A 16,145-nucleotide genomic window follows, 5' to 3' on the forward strand; every position below is an offset into this window, starting at 1 on the left:
TAATTTAGGATTCGTTTGATCAGTTATGTTGAAGAACTTCCAATGGAATGGAAAATCTGTTTCCTGACAGCATGAGTTTCTCTTTATTTAACATTTCCTGTGCTTGACTTATTTTGTAAATCCTTCAAAAAGACTAGAGTTTGGAATAATTAGAAAACATTATCTTTCTTACTGAAGACTGTGGCTGTACTTCACTTATCTATCAAGGTTATCAAATTATTATTACAAAATATGTGGCTGAAAATATGCCAGTGTGAAATGCTGAAAATATGCCAATGTGGAACGCTGAAAATATTTTGAGCCCTGTGTCTTGAGAATAAGAAAAAGGCATCAACACAACTGTTACCACTTTCAGAGAGTGGATCTTTAACAAAGGAAAGAGTGAAATAAAATAACGTCAAAGTAACCAAAAGTAACAAGATAATGATAATTAAAGATGACACATCATCATATAAATATAACTGTCTCTGTCATTGCTGTATCGATCTGTGGAAAAACAGCTTCCTTGAGGACCCCAGATCATGTATCTGTTATTTTCCATGTTAATTTCCAAAACAAACACGTTGAAAAAAACAAACAACTTCCTCTTTCTCAGGAGGTCATCCTCCTTCAGCTTGTAAATGAATCACAGTAATTAACAAACACCATGGAAAAAAAAGGGAACACAGGCTGAATTTAGCATTTTTCTTTTTCAGAAAAAATGCAGCCCCTAGGAGAAGCAATGTGACCCAAATATTGTAAACTGATTTTTACCTTCATGATAGTGGTGTTTATTTGACCATGACTGCCCGTCATTGTGGCATAAGAATCTCTGAATACAACGACGAATTATGTCTTCGAAGCCAGGTCTCATGGAAGATCGTAATGAGTTTGTATCAATGTTGACAAGTTTGCCTTAACAGGAAAGAAAATACACAAGTTAAACTCTTCATGACTATGACAATTATTTTTTCATAAATATGGTACATTTCCCAAGGCTCCAATATAACCCTTTTAATCACCAAATTCTGAGCATGCAGAAGTTACATTTATGAATTATCTGCCATATGAGAATATGATGCTGCTTGTTAAAGCATCACTATTCAAAGGGATTTATGTAACCGAGTAAGAGGAAGTTAATCACCCGCAGGCCAGTGTCAGAGCTTTAGAAAACTAACTTTAGCCTCTGGTTGCAGGCACCTAAGGGATGCACACAGAGTAAAATTTTTAAAAATAGTGACCGACTACATCAAACAAACATCATAAACACAAAGCCCTATTTACATTATACAACTCTTTTGATTTAAACAGCATACGCCACTTTAAACATTAGCTCATGTATTGTATAAAAATATAAGCACTCTAAAGGACTTCCAGTTATGACCTAAAATACTTCTTTCGTGTTAAGGAAAGCAGAACAACAACCACTTGAAATGCTAGTTAAAACACAAGTAATGCTTTTTACCAACCTACCAAACAGTAACATAGAGAAGAAAATACCTCCCACAGGTTTTATTACACCTCACTACCAACAATGATATACTGTAAAAAGCAGTTAGGACTTCTCAGTATGAATTCTGTTAGTCACTGCATATACGCAATACACACTCCATTTATTTAAAACGAGCACATGGACAAAGAAGACTCCTTCATACCCTCCCTCCCGGGAATACTTCCTACCTGAAAGATCATGTCTTGTAATAAAGCTCTCTGGATTTGCTGGAAATACCCTTTCTGTAGTTGTGATACGACGCGCCACACAAATCATGCAGGACTGCAAATCTGTAGTTAAAAAAGAATGTTTCTTCTTTCATCATCTCCTGTTTTACTGTGTTGAAGAATCTAATAAAATAGCTCAAGCATCTTTTGTTGTTACAATGGAAGTACAGACAGTAAGGATTAAAGCTACCGTGCTCTTGAAAATGGTTTGCTAAACACCAAAGAGCTTTTCACAGAAATTTCTATGCACCACAATTCCACAAAAATTCCTACCTTCCCCCTCTTCCATCATAGCTCTTGGCTGTGATAAAGCAAAGCACTGCATAGTTTCATATCTTTGACGTATATCCTGGTAGCCACCTACATCTTCAACAAGGTCATGAGAGCTTTTCACCATCATCCGGCAGTTGAATGTATGGCTCTTCTGTCTAGGTGTTTCATTCGTCCAAGAAACTCCATTAACTTAAAAGAACACAGTAAGAATTCATACAGATTTTCAGATAAAATCAATTCATAACTGATTCTTCATAATTTAGATACCCTGTTCCTAGATTACAGATATTGAAGACTATTTTAAGATGCCTTCTCAATATACCATCAATATAGCTTGGCATAAAAACAGGAGTATTGAGAACCAAGTAAAAAACATTCTTTCTTTTGCATGACACTTTCAGTCACTTGAAAAAGTGCTGGGAAGTCATTCACCTATTTTAAAAACGAGCAGTTCCTCCAGCCACCCTTGTGGTATTAGGGAAGGTATTCCCTTAGTGTCAGTCTTTTAAAGTTATAGGTAAAGAAATTGCAAAGGCTAAAGTAAAGTGTGAATTTACAGAACATTTATTTCTGATGGCATGCTATTGTAAAAACACAGTAATATTTATCACGATATTTTTGTAGTAAAATATTCTTTATATAAGTAATCTGTTTTGAAAGGTTATCCTTTACGAGGTATTTTTGTCTTCTCTGATTGTTTTCAAATAGTCTAGTAAGTGTAGTAAATAAGCTTTTACTACCTGAAGATTTAGGTATGTTTTTAAGAAAGTCCTTCCGGTCCTCTTCATGCAAGATACCATACACACTTGTATTAACCAAATCTTCTTGTTTATACAGCAGATACTGTGTGACATTTTCTGATACAAATACTATGTTCCCATCTCGATTTACAACAAAGAGGAAGCCATCCAATGCCTAAATATTAACATGACAACGTATCATGTAAGACATATTGACTAATTCACAACATAATTTAATTTTAAAGTTGTGTGGGTGATAAATGTCAATTTATAATATATTCACTTATTTTCAAGGATAGAGATGAAGTTTTAAATGTTCTTTGAGGAAAAGTGTGTCTGGTAGGGAATTATGTAAATAATAATAATTAGTATGTCCATGTGATATTCCATTCAGCTTTCACATTGATAACCAGCCTTCTTGTTTCATTCTTGATTCATATGAACAGTAGATTATGAATTTGTACCATTATTTCAATAGTTAGCAAATTGAAACAAGAGGTTCAGTAGAAACAAGCAGTAAGTAATGAATAGGAAGGCATTTCCAATATCAAGTGATGAGATAGGAGGATCTAGACAAATACTGTATGTTCTTAATGGAAAGAGAAATTCAGTATCTATGCTAAAAAATTAAGCTTCAAAAACGCTTTGATGAACCTGTAAATATCAGATTGGTTTTCTAGGCATAAAGAAAGGCTATCTGCTACGTACCTTTGTTTACTATTATTCTTGGGTTATTTCACTTGATGGCAACATTCATTTAAAATGCTTCATAATTTAGTAACACAAATGCAGACACACATAACAAACCTCTCCTTGCAAAAACTCCTCCATTCAATGTCTATCCTCTAAAAGAAATAAAATATTCCTTGTACAAATAAGCACTGATTCAGTAGTAATTTGCTAATCACTGCTGGAATAAATAAGGCATAGGAATATTAGAAAAAGTCAAAGGCTATTCTATTTCCTTCTACAGACAACTTCAGCAAAATTAAGAAAACACGATAGATTTTATTCCTCAACCTTGCAAACATACTTCTGCATGGTGCTTGCATACTATTTTATTACTACAGGATTGCATACTTTATTGTAATATTTTCACCTGCCATAAGTATTTGGTTCCATAGGGGTTTACTAGGGCCTAATTTGTACTTGCCTGTAATAAAAGAGGTCCCAATGAATCCTTGTCAATAACTCCTTGACCCGTGGATGATACGTCAGCTTTCTGTACATCATCATCATTAGAAACTGCTTTTCCTGAAAGCCAAAAGATACATTTCCATAAAGTGACTTTTCATGTGATAGCCACATTTTAATATTACAAGCCAGATCCTAGGGAGAGTGTGAAATAACAGAAAGAAGCACAAATGAGAGAGGAGGGCTCATATATTGTTGACTGCTAAGAATAGAAAAAATGGCATGGCCACATAATGCCAAACTCTTTGCTCACATAAATTGACTTGGCAGTTGAAGCTGACATAATGAACTTGCTTTGTGAACATTTCTTGTTGTTTTTCAGACACTGTCTGATGAATACCTGCTGCGTCTTTCAACAGCCATTAAACACACTCATATATATCTCTTTCTTATGTTTTTATTTTGATCAGCTCATTACCATTGGTCACAGTCTTCAGATGTCATCACCACTGTTCTACAAAAAGGCTTTGATTCATGTTAACAGCTGTGTGTCTGTATGTGTATATACGTGTGTGTGTATGTGTGTGCATGTGTATAATAAAATCGTATTTTACGAATCAAAGTATCCTAAGTTAATTTATTGCAGTGGATGGTGGAATGGGAATCCACGCCATGCAGCAGAATTACAGAAAAAATATTGTGAACTTTATTTTGTGGTACTTGCTGGCTGGTTAAGCAGACCACAAAAGTACAGCATCTCAACTCTATAATGAAATGTTAGAATACACTCCACGACACTACCAAAAACGGTCAAAACAGAAGATGATTTTTAAAAATCATTTTAGCATAACATGTGGCAATTTACTGCAACAGGTAAGATATACACCACAGCATGTTCCGTTTTTCTAACGCTTTACTGCCCAAATGACACAAATAAGCTTGGGAGGCTAGTCATTGGGAGGTGGAGATGGGGGTGGAGTGAGTTTAAAAAAATTAATTATATATACCACTCACTCTATATTTCAAAACACAGGTTTTGCATACACTTGTCAGTTAAAAAAAAGTATTATATCACTTAGGTTTATCCTAGCTGGCAGAATTTACCAAGATATGATGCATTGCTTCTTTCTCCTTTGTTGAGTTGGCTATATTCTGAGTACATTCAATCATACTAAAAAAGCAATTTTAAAAAATCCATAAGAATCACTATCTCTGATTGGAGACTTGCCCATAAGAAAAGGCTATGTTTCCTTGAAGTGAAAGGCAACGGCATGTATCCTTCATACTGGTGAGTATTTGGTATAGTATACAAGCAGATGGTAGAGTACCATCTCCTTTTTTTTAACTTGTCTGTGGTACAAAACTGGTAAGAAAGGCCATACAAGGTTTTAAAATCCTGATTCCCAATAAAAAGTGATGATAAATACTTGTTAACTTTTAAATAGAAAATTACTTCAGGCATATTTAAGTTTTTAATCAAGTCAAACTCCAAAGACCTGCTCAGTTACATGCTATCGTGAAAACCACTACTCAATTTCCCAAGTAACTATTGCTACAACAAAAGAATCACAATGAAATTAAACTATTAATTTTGACTTAGCAGGGAACTGTACCTTGGTCTTTTATTTGTCGAATCTGTCTCACAGTTTCTTTTAAAATAGCACATTTGTCTGGTTTGACATTGAAATTGTCAATGTCACTGAGATTAGCAGATATCAGCTCAGCCAGTTCTTCAATGTATTTGCTTTCCTGCTCACGTCGACGCTTCTCACCACCGCAGACCAGACTAGGAATCAAAAACATTGTTTTGCATACTTATATGCCATCCTGTACAAAACCTGTGCTCACTCTGTGAACAATAATGTACTTCACTTAACACCCACCCATTATACCTACGCAGTAGTTTTTCTTCCAGCAAACATGAATCTGAAGGGCAAATGTGTGTGTTTTGTTACGCTGCTATTTGGTTTGGGGTTTGGGTTTGTGTTTGGTTTGCATCTTTTTTAAGAATTTTAAGTACAAATTGATATCAAGAGAATAGAAGAAAGCTATTAATAAAAAAAAATCCTCCTGCTTTTACTCTATTACTCTACTGTCAGATTTAATGAAAAGAACAGCTGCTTTTGTTGTAAAATTGTAGCACTCATACAGAAAGTATATTTTAATCTTAGAGGTTGCTTTACAGTTGCTTAAAATTCACTAGACAAACAAAACTGAATTTTAGCGTGCTATTAATTCCCTTCAGTTTGATTGTACAGAGATGATTATAGAAGGCGATACCTCATAAATGTCTAAGCATCAGAACCTAAATGCCATCTCAACATGCAAGAAAAGCAGAATCCTGGACAATCTAATGTTGCTGGATAAAATGTCTCTCTCAAATTCCTTTTCCTACCCAGGTTAATGTGCTGAGTAAAGAGACTGTCTACAACCTAAATCAACAGGGAGAAATATCATACACAGTATGGCAAGAATAGGAAAAGAAGGACTCGGGGCAGGGGTAAGAATGGACACATCAACGTAATTGAAAGAGAATAATCATTCTTTGAGAAGAAACCAAGTGAAGGAGTTAGGAAAGCATGCATGGACCAACACTGGAGAAAAGAAACACATCACAAAGCAGGAGCTTGAAAGACAAAGAAAGCTAATGAAGGGTAACAATCTGAAAAAGAACTCCTGTATGAGAGACACTGTAGAAAGGGAAAGAGAAAATGGAATGGAGGATACTCATAAAAAGACACTGGCATACAGTGCAAGCATTTAAGGCTCTCATACATGATCTGTTATAATGATAAAGGCAATTGGCATGGGGCACTGAGGATGTATATATAAAAGGGACAAATATTAGTACACACAATGCCTGACAACGAATTTAATAAAATACTCTATGGGAAGAAGAAACATGAAAGGATAAAAGAGAATTCACATGGTGGAGAGCAATGAAGCTTGCGGGGAACAGAAAACTGAGTCCCTCAGACAACAGTATCTGATAGAGTTGGGTGAGGGGCAGGAAGATAACATAGATTGCCAAAATTTAAGATGAACTTGAAAGAAACAGAAGTACAAACAAACCAGCAAAAAGCTCAGCCTCTTGCAGTATTCTTTGATAAATGTAACCGCCTGTCAAATCAATTACCAGATATGAGATGATGCCTTTAAAATTCCTGTGAAGCAACAGGTTTTTCTTCTTTTGCCTTGCAATCACAACTTCGAAAGGGATTCCTTATCTAATGGAAGGTATCCCTGCCCATGACAGGGGAACTGGAACTAGATGATCTTTAAGGTCCATTCCAACTCAATCCATTCTATGATATGTCCACTGTAATAAAATTTCCACAGGAGTCTAATTATAAAGTACAGTTCATCGACTACACCTAATAGTAAAGTTACCTATCTTCACAACAGAAGCTGGCATAGAGAGTTTTTCAACTAAACAAATTCCTTAGTTAGAATTTACTCTAAATTGCAATGCAAATTTGAAAAGTATTTTTAAAAACTCATTAAAAACCAGTAAAGTTCTATATAAACGTACCTTGCACCTGGTGTATCACAGGGCAATGGCTTGCGCTTCCTTGACTCATTAGTCAAACTATCTAAGGAGTTTTCTCCTAATCCGCTCATCTTGACCTTGCATCAGCAGCTAAAAGCAAAGATATAATAATTGTGAATAAAATGCTCAAAATACTAATTCAAAATACAGAAAACTTATTCAGATAAGTAATTCATTTTTATCAGATTTACAAGTGAATTTTCTTAATGCAAATCCATAAACCTTTTTGCTACTAAAAAGTGTTTGTTTACTTTCTTTAAAATCTATCCTGCACTTAGCCAAAACACAGGTTATTAAAGCTTTCTATCACTCTAAGCAAAGGTAAAGGTTAAAAATGCATTTAATTTTTTTCAGGGATATTTAAAATTTGCATCATTGAACTGGGACCACTGTATAGCTCCAACTTGTCTAAAAAAAAAACATTCTCAGTATTTAAACATATATTTAGAGAACCTGCAAAGAAAGCAATAAATTAATGTTATACCAAAACACAGTTGCAGAAACAAATAATTTTCATCCTTAGGAGTATATCAGGAGGCTTACAGGAGTTTCATACTCATCTCTGCATAAAGCCAACAGATTACTATTACCATCTTTACAGGTTACTATAGTTTTCACATCTCTTGCTAAATCTTCTAAAATCCATACAGTTTTCTAAAATTTTGAGGCCAAGGCAAGCAAAGACTTCAACCGTCTTTCATTTCTATTGCTTCCGCAGCGAAGACTGGGCTATAACCCAATAAAATATCAGGTGATTTTGTTGAAGTCTAGTTACATTAAACGAACCTGGCAGATTAGATATATATGACACTCATCTCCCCTCACTCCCAAGAGAAAAAAGGAGCACAGACACAGACAAGAGAAGAAAGCCGGGTCAGGTCCTGCTATGCCAGGATCAACAATATGCTGAGGGAGGAAAAAAATTTAATGGATCTATGCTATATATCTAGTTGGAGTATTTTAGAACACAACTAGAACTACAAAACCATCTAAAAAAATGGGTTTGGTCTTTTTTACTACAGTGAGACAAAACAGATCTAGGCAGTTAGAAATTTAGCACTATTTTATCCTTTTTACAGAAATTTCCAAATTAAGTGTAAATTTCATTTACTGCATTCTAGTTCCGACTGCCATTCTTTACCCTGTACAGCAGTGGCAATAAATGATGCTAAATATTTAGTTAATAGAATTAGACTTGTCAGTTAGAGAGCACCTTAGAGAACTAAATGAAGTTTATGTTAAGGTATCAGAGGCTGGGACCAAGTGGCTCAAGAAGCTCTACAGAACAGAATATGAGCATCCTGTTGAACAAGAATTTAAACACAAATCAGCAGTGTATACTTGCAGCAAAGACAGCCAACCCTTCAGAAAGGGAACCCAATCAACTAACTGCTTCCAGGACAAGATATATAAGGAGGGGAAAAAAAAAAAAAAAAAAGAAAAAAAAAAAAAAAAAAAGGTGTGTGTATTACTTGTGAGGTTACTAACCTTGACTGACTGAATTTTTGTTTATTGGCTTCTTGGGAGGGGTGGGAATCTGCTGTAGTTTTTTCTAAACTCTAAACTGAAAGGACACACAAGAACATGCATGGAGATTTTTAATTCTACACAGGGAGAATTTAAAAGAACATTCTTCCTACAGCAGTACAAAATTTGGAAAGCTAGACAGGACAAAGGACTGGAATACTCTAGCATGTGTAAAAAGCCCAGAAATAAAATGGCACCTTTTTAAAGTACAACTTCTCTTTGCAGCTAATAAAATGTTACAATGCTTAACATAAAATCCTATCATAACCAATCCTCATGCCAATCTATATACATTACAAAAGGAAGGATAACATGTTTTTAAAATGACAACAGAATCAAACCCAACAATCAAACATAATCTTCCATTTGAAATAAACAATTACAAAAGATGCCTAACTCTGTACTATGGGGAGGAACTGTACAGATAAGAACTTGGTCTTACATATAAATATTTGACCTTTATCCATTCATATATTCCTCCAGGACAAAAAAAATGCCAAATACATCCATAGCAGCCTACTTTACATAAAGTTCAAGAAAAATACACTGTTAGGCCACTAGATGCCAGTACAGATCTGGACAACTGCGGAGATCCTATTTCCTTCAATTAGCGTCATTCAGCTGAATGACAAACTAATCATCTGAAAAAGTAAGCAGCTGGAAAAAAGAGATTATAGAAACAGCTTATGATAATGCAAAAAGCAGTTGATTATATGAAGCTGATACTCAGCTTTACATATAACTCAAGGTCTTATGTCTACAGACCTCACAGCTGAGGCTGCATCTTCAGTCATGCTGTAGGTGACACCTGCGCACACTTCCAGGACTGCTGCTTCCCTCGCTGTAACTACATTTACAGGCTGAGTATAGTCAGAGCTGAAGGTTTAAGAACTAACTTGGAAAGAGGAAGGAAGAGCTTAAAATGTAAGTCTTAAGGCTAACTCAAGAACGATGTGGACAAAGCAAGCATGTCTGAAGCCAGGAGTAAATTCTGTTTAAGAGAAGAAAGCATTTGAAACACATTAAGCAGCTGAAAATTTGAGCTAGGATAGACATTTCACTATAAGATAATTTTGAAGGTTACATGATTGTTTTAAATTATTCTAGTCATTTCTGGTTTAACATCTACTTGTACTGAGAGATAACTCACAATGTAATTAAATAGAAAACCAAAAATTACTACATTTTGTCTCAGAAACATGATAAATATTGGAGCTTGGACAAGGAAGGAAAAATCAGTAATTTGCACAGGCTGTTTCCCTACTCTTACACCCAAGTAGCTGGTGGTAGTTTATTCAGGCCTGAAGCTGCAGAGTTGCTGCACATGCATTTTCCTTTCGCTGAGAATACCATTACAAGCTGCGCAGGCAGGTCATGCCTAGAACAACTCTGTAACTGTTTAGCTAAGGAAATTACAGAAGCTGCTTCCCAATACCGATGGATTTAGAGTACAAATTGTTAACAGTCAAACTAATTTCCCAGCTAGAGGAAGTATTTGCAAAAGAAGCAGTTTCTTTCATTATTAACTCCACAGTGAGTTAATAATGAAAGAAATCACCAGTTTTAAAAGTACCAGGTGTTATATTTCTTCATTGAAGATGAACCTGCTATTTCTAATGGGACAAAAAGTTTTTCCAAAAGGAAGGCTATTTTGGGGGTTTGGAGAGTTTTCCTGAAGTTAATTATTTCAAGAGACAGCTCTGAAACACAGGTTTCAAAAGTTGAAACTTTTATGCATTTTTACTACTAAAAGAAAAAAAAAATGAACCCAGGCATCTTTGTAAACTTACTTTCTGAGCTAAGAGGCAACAACATTATTTCTGGCTTATGAACCTTATTTCTGGCTTATGAACCACTAATGCTGGCTGGCTATAAAGGCTTCTCTGCTAGTGATACCACACAATATTATCTACCTAAATGAAGCATTTTTTAAAGAAAATATTTAGAGTCAAATTCCTTCTGTTATTTGCATGATTAAAATAAATCTAAAAGCTAGCTTAAATTGACTGAATAGCTCAGTTACAACATAAAGCTGGGCAAATGCAAGAAATTCTATTAAATTTTAGATCAGTATAAATTACCCAAAACGAAGTCTTCAAAGCAAGGTACTGTTTAATTTCATTGATTGTAGCAATAATAAACCACTATATCGTGATGCTCCTAATCCCACCAGTGGAGTGGATCCGAAAGCAGCAATATGTGGAGAAAAAGTTCCAAAGTTTCATGATTATTTGCAACGTCTTTGCACATATAATCTTAAATCTCCCAACATTCTTCTCAATTCAAGAAAACAGAAAATAACAAAGATCTTCTTGCTCAGCAGCAACTCTGGTGAAAAAACACCAGTCCTCATTATTAAGGTGCTCCTGCCTACACCCTTTGCAATGTACCGTACACTTTTCGTATGTCAGGTCTATTCACTTCTCAGTGAAAAGCATAAATGAGTTGTTAAAAAGGTACTGGGTTTTGCACATGGCAGATAAAATAAGTTTCAGCAACTACTAATCCATCTGTTGCAACAGCATACGTATGGCCTTCCAAACAAACCCATATATTTTAAAGAAATCATGAGCGTTTATGAGTAGCAGTGTCCAACCTGCCATGGTTTCAGTATTTTGACAGGGTAAAATCCATTGTCTTCTAAAATTCCGCCCTGGAGTAACAAGAAAATTATGCACATGCCAACAACACAGTATGTTTGCAATGAGGAAAGTTCCTTAGGCCATTTCCTACAGAGCATTCAAGACAAAATGACGTTGAAATTACTAAGCACAGTAAGCAGGAAGTTTTCAGTTTGATACAACTATTTCTTCCCTCATCTTACTCAACTCATCCCCACAGAATCTGGAAAACTACTAACTTCATACCCTTAGATTGCTCTCTGCCACCTTGTCTTTCAATGTACTCATTTCCTTGTCCAGCTCAAGTGTGATTCATTCCCTTGTGCCCCTGCTCTCAGTAGCTGGTAGATGAAAGACCTACTCAGCAAACAGGACATGGCGAGTGAGAAGGTTTTGTCCTAGCAGGGGCCCAAAAATACAAACAATTACATGCTTCAGATTCGCTGAAACAGTTTAATACCATCCAAAACGCACAACTATACAATACTAATTTGAAACATATCCAAAATATTTTCATAAATCATGTTTTTTGCATGAAAACATTTTAAATACTTTGTTGGTCCCATGAAACCGCCAAGTTTTTCCTATATTAAGTATGTGTACTTGTGTACCTGTGTACTTTTGCATCCTTGGAAGCTCTTCTGTCTGAGCTGATTTCTTGTTTGAGAAATTGACTAAGCAGAAATTAGCATTACTCAAAATAAGCCAGTTACAAAGAATTAAACCAAACAAGTTCATTTCAATGAATCATGAGCATGACCTGGAATTTTATATGTTAGAATATTAAATAGAATCCTCCCTCCTAAAAAACAAGATATAAGTCACATATTTTTGCAGGATGCAGATTGCAATATTTAAATTTTGATAATAAATAAAACTACAGGACATTCCATTCTGCAACTCTGTATACTTAGTGGAAATTTGTTATTTCAACATTGGATCTCCCTCAAATACACATGAAAATGTATCAAAAGTATTGAAACTTCCGATTCAAAATATTCTTGATACTATGCAGAGATTCTTTTGCTCTAAGACTGACCACAGAAATAACTGATGTTTCCACTTACATAGACAGGAATCCACAAGAATATAAGCAGCAATTTCATTTTCTGGCAGTGGTGTAGTAAGGTTTTTGGTTTGAGTTGGGTTTTTTTCTTCTTTCTTCCCTCCCATCCTTTTCTTTTTTTTAAGTACATGCTTCTCATATACTAAACTGTAGCTTTAAAAATGTTCAGGTACATATAGTCCAAATATGAGATCAGTCACTTACTAGTCCTTAGTAAATATTCAAGCACTGAATATTTTTCAGAGGACCTTCAGAATCTGAATTCATTTTAAGTCATATCCTGGAAAACAAAAATAATATATAATATGTAACTTCAAGTAACTGTCAGCTCTGCGATACGTTGAACAGCTGACCATTCAACTCTGTTGTCCCTACACTAAACCCACATTGCTCTTCTAAATACAGAGGTATTAGCAAACTGCTTAACATCTTAAATTTTAAAAATATTTTATTTTAACACTGTGGTCTGTTCCACTTCACATGAATTAGTTTATGTTATTAGGGTGCTTATATCAAAGCACAGCCGTGCACTAAGTGCTTGGCATTTGGGGCCACGCAGTCAGCTTCCCCATCAGATCTCACATCAGTACAACTTTCAACATGTGAGCATACAATTTCCGGTCTAAAGCCTGCTCAACCAAAACCCAAGAGTGCTCAAACAAAAACATCATTCAGCATGTTTTGATCTCAATAAGCTCAACATACTGACCTTTGACTGATTTACCCACTCTCAGGATGAGCTACTAAAATAACCAATTCACAACATGCAGAAACTTAGCATCCAACACAGCCTGGCTACCAAATCTAAGTTTCCACATGGTAGGTTTTTGGATCAAATTTTTAAAACACATAGAGAAAGATCATTACATTACAGTCCGGATGAGATGGCTAAGTGACTAGTCATATTGTTACCAGCAGCACAGACAACAACAATATGACAGACACCTAAAGACAGAACACACTAGACTGTGTTCAGGTTAAAAATATACCGATATATAATGTGCCAGATATGGTAAAAACAATGGTTACTTTTTAAAATAAGACATAAAAAAGGCAGCACTTGCAATCTTCCTTAAATGTTTCAGAGATAATTACTGTGCCTTTTTAAAAAAGAACCCAAATACAATACACTTTAAATTAGAGTGCACAAGACCAACATACTTTTAAACCTCTGAGGAAGGAGCAAATGCAGCAGATAAAAAATACCACTGAACCTTTACTACAGCTTTGTGAATCTGAAAGTGCAATGTAACAAACCACTGAAACAGACACTTCTGTACACTGAGTAAATAAAGAGGTTTTCGTGTAACTAGTTTATACTAAGAAGTCTTTCATTACCATTTAAGATGAAAGCACCTATACTTATATTACAAAGCAAACAGGAAATTATATTAGTTGTATTGATACACCACTGTGCTTATCCAGCACTTCCCCCATCAGTACAGTAACTAATAAAATACTATTCCAAAACACAGGCATTTGATCATTCTCTACTCTTTCTCCCTCCCACATCCCTCCCACAGACAAAAAGCTGATTTACTAGGTAAAAGTTCCTTTTACTAGGTAAAAGTTCTGATCCAGTGATCAGAACTTTCAGTTAAAAAATAAAAAAAAAAAGCACCATCTATAATGCCAGTGAAACACACCTTGTTGCAACATATTAAATATTCTTAATTTCACACACATTCATTTTATATTATGCATTCTATCTTAGGGAGACTGATTTTTCAGACCTTGACAGGTTTCATTTACCAGTTCCCCTGCAGTGCTTATGTTTAGAACACACCATGCACTCCTGGGCTATTTCTCAGACATGACAATTAAGTTGAACCTTTTTCACTTTGCATGTATTAATATGACAGGACACTTTTAGTTAAGAGATGGTCAGAGGAAGATGCTTGGAGTTCATCTCCTGTTCCTCTGATAAATAATGCATGTGATCTATTTTTGGAATGTCATTACTTGTTAATTTGTTTCCTATGCATCCCGATTTGCCAGTCAGAGCAACAGATAATGGACCATGTTAACAGCAAACAAAATATATGACAGAGAAAAGCAGGGCCCTGGTGAAATTGAAATTAAAATACATAAAATTAAAAGTATTTATTTAAAATTAGTTATTCCTAATACTCCTAGTTGTTTTAGCAGCGCAGGTGAACACACCTGCCTTTAATCTTCAGGACAGCATAAATACAGCTTTAAAACTCAACTGCACACTTACATTTCACACTAAAACTGCACACTCCCTTGGTGATATTTTTAAGACAACCATCTTCTGCCATATTTTGCCATAGATTTCCAGTATATACAAATACCGGCAGCTAAATCTTCCATTCACTCAAGTAGAATAATTTAAAAATAATTTGTGACCTAAATTTCATTTTGTATAGCCTATGCCAATTTGCCTGAGGAAGGAATCAAAGGAGGAATGGTCATTAGAGTTTCATGTGACAAAAGAACCCAGAAAAGTGTACACATCTGTGACATCTCAATATGAACAGAGACAATAGAAGCCTTATACCGCTATACTGGAGGGTGTGGGGGAGGAAGGCTCACGAGCCATTTTTGTTTGTAACACGAAGATGTGAATGATTTTGTAAAATGCAGTTAGGAAGCCTCATGTGGCATAACTAAATTAGTTTGTTTCTTGTTGGATCTCTCTGCTGAATTCAATTTTTAGATGAATCAGGCACCAGTCCTGAAACAAACTCGGACACAGAAACAGGAAAAGAAAACATGAATAGACTTTCCCTCATTAAACAGACATACACTGCATGAGACATATATTCTAACACTTCTAGCACATTACAACGTTGTGTTTATTTCTTCATTACATCACACAATTTGTAGCTCCAGTTCAAACTATTAAAACTAGGTATCTCATCAAACAGTTTTAACAGGGAAAGAAAAAGGAAGGCAGCAAATTAATCAGTTACTACTTGTGCACACAAATCAAAGAAATTATGAAATACGGTAAAATGTCCTATGAGGTTAGTTGTGTTTAACAAAACAACTAGAAGCAGTGTGGAATATTAATCTACACATCTCTAGACATATGTGAGGACATCACCACACATCCCCAGCCCTCAAGACAGAAAAGTGATTACACTGGCCCTCTTATGACTGTATCGTAATAACAACAGAGAGACAGAGAGACAGAGAGAGAGAGAGAGAGAGAGAGAGAAATGATGCTGCCTCTCAAGTGAATCCTGGATAATAGCTGTTACACCTACATAGCTTTTGGAGCAGAGAACAAAAAAGTCAAAAAATACCTACACGGCTCTATGAGAAAGTTAAAGGGGATGCCACAGGGAAAAGGTTAGCATTTAAGAAGTGGAAAGCTTGTTTACATGGGAAGAACTGAAAATTAATTGAAACAGGAAGTACAGAGCTAAAAAAAGAGAAGACTGCACCTTGCACTGAACTACAGCTGATTATACAAAGATGCTTAAGTAGCACATCAGAAACAGGAAGCCAGCGACGCAGACAGTGGACAAAGGCATAAACTGGGCACTCAGAGAGAATAAAGCTGTAGC

The 16,145-nt window shown here is 35.4% G+C and overlaps 1 protein-coding gene across 2 annotated transcripts in view; it reads right to left on the minus strand.

Moving 5' to 3' along the window:
* NCOA3 (nuclear receptor coactivator 3) overlaps window positions 1-16,145 on the minus strand; it is a 60,292-nt gene that overhangs the window by 17,557 nt on the left and 26,590 nt on the right. For both annotated transcript variants that reach the window (XM_053958842.1, XM_053958843.1), the window contains 7 exons: window positions 7,378-7,485; window positions 5,459-5,631; window positions 3,865-3,965; window positions 2,712-2,886; window positions 1,972-2,160; window positions 1,660-1,761; window positions 754-894 (listed from right to left, as the gene is read on the minus strand). In XM_053958842.1, coding sequence (XP_053814817.1) covers window positions 754-894; window positions 1,660-1,761; window positions 1,972-2,160; window positions 2,712-2,886; window positions 3,865-3,965; window positions 5,459-5,631; window positions 7,378-7,466 — 970 coding nt within the window. In that variant the 5' untranslated portion in view covers window positions 7,467-7,485. The remainder of the gene's footprint in view (window positions 1-753; window positions 895-1,659; window positions 1,762-1,971; window positions 2,161-2,711; window positions 2,887-3,864; window positions 3,966-5,458; window positions 5,632-7,377; window positions 7,486-16,145) is intronic.

The sequence above is a fragment of the Vidua chalybeata genome, chromosome 17, assembly GCF_026979565.1.
Source record: "Vidua chalybeata isolate OUT-0048 chromosome 17, bVidCha1 merged haplotype, whole genome shotgun sequence".
NCBI lineage: Eukaryota > Metazoa > Chordata > Aves > Passeriformes > Viduidae > Vidua > Vidua chalybeata.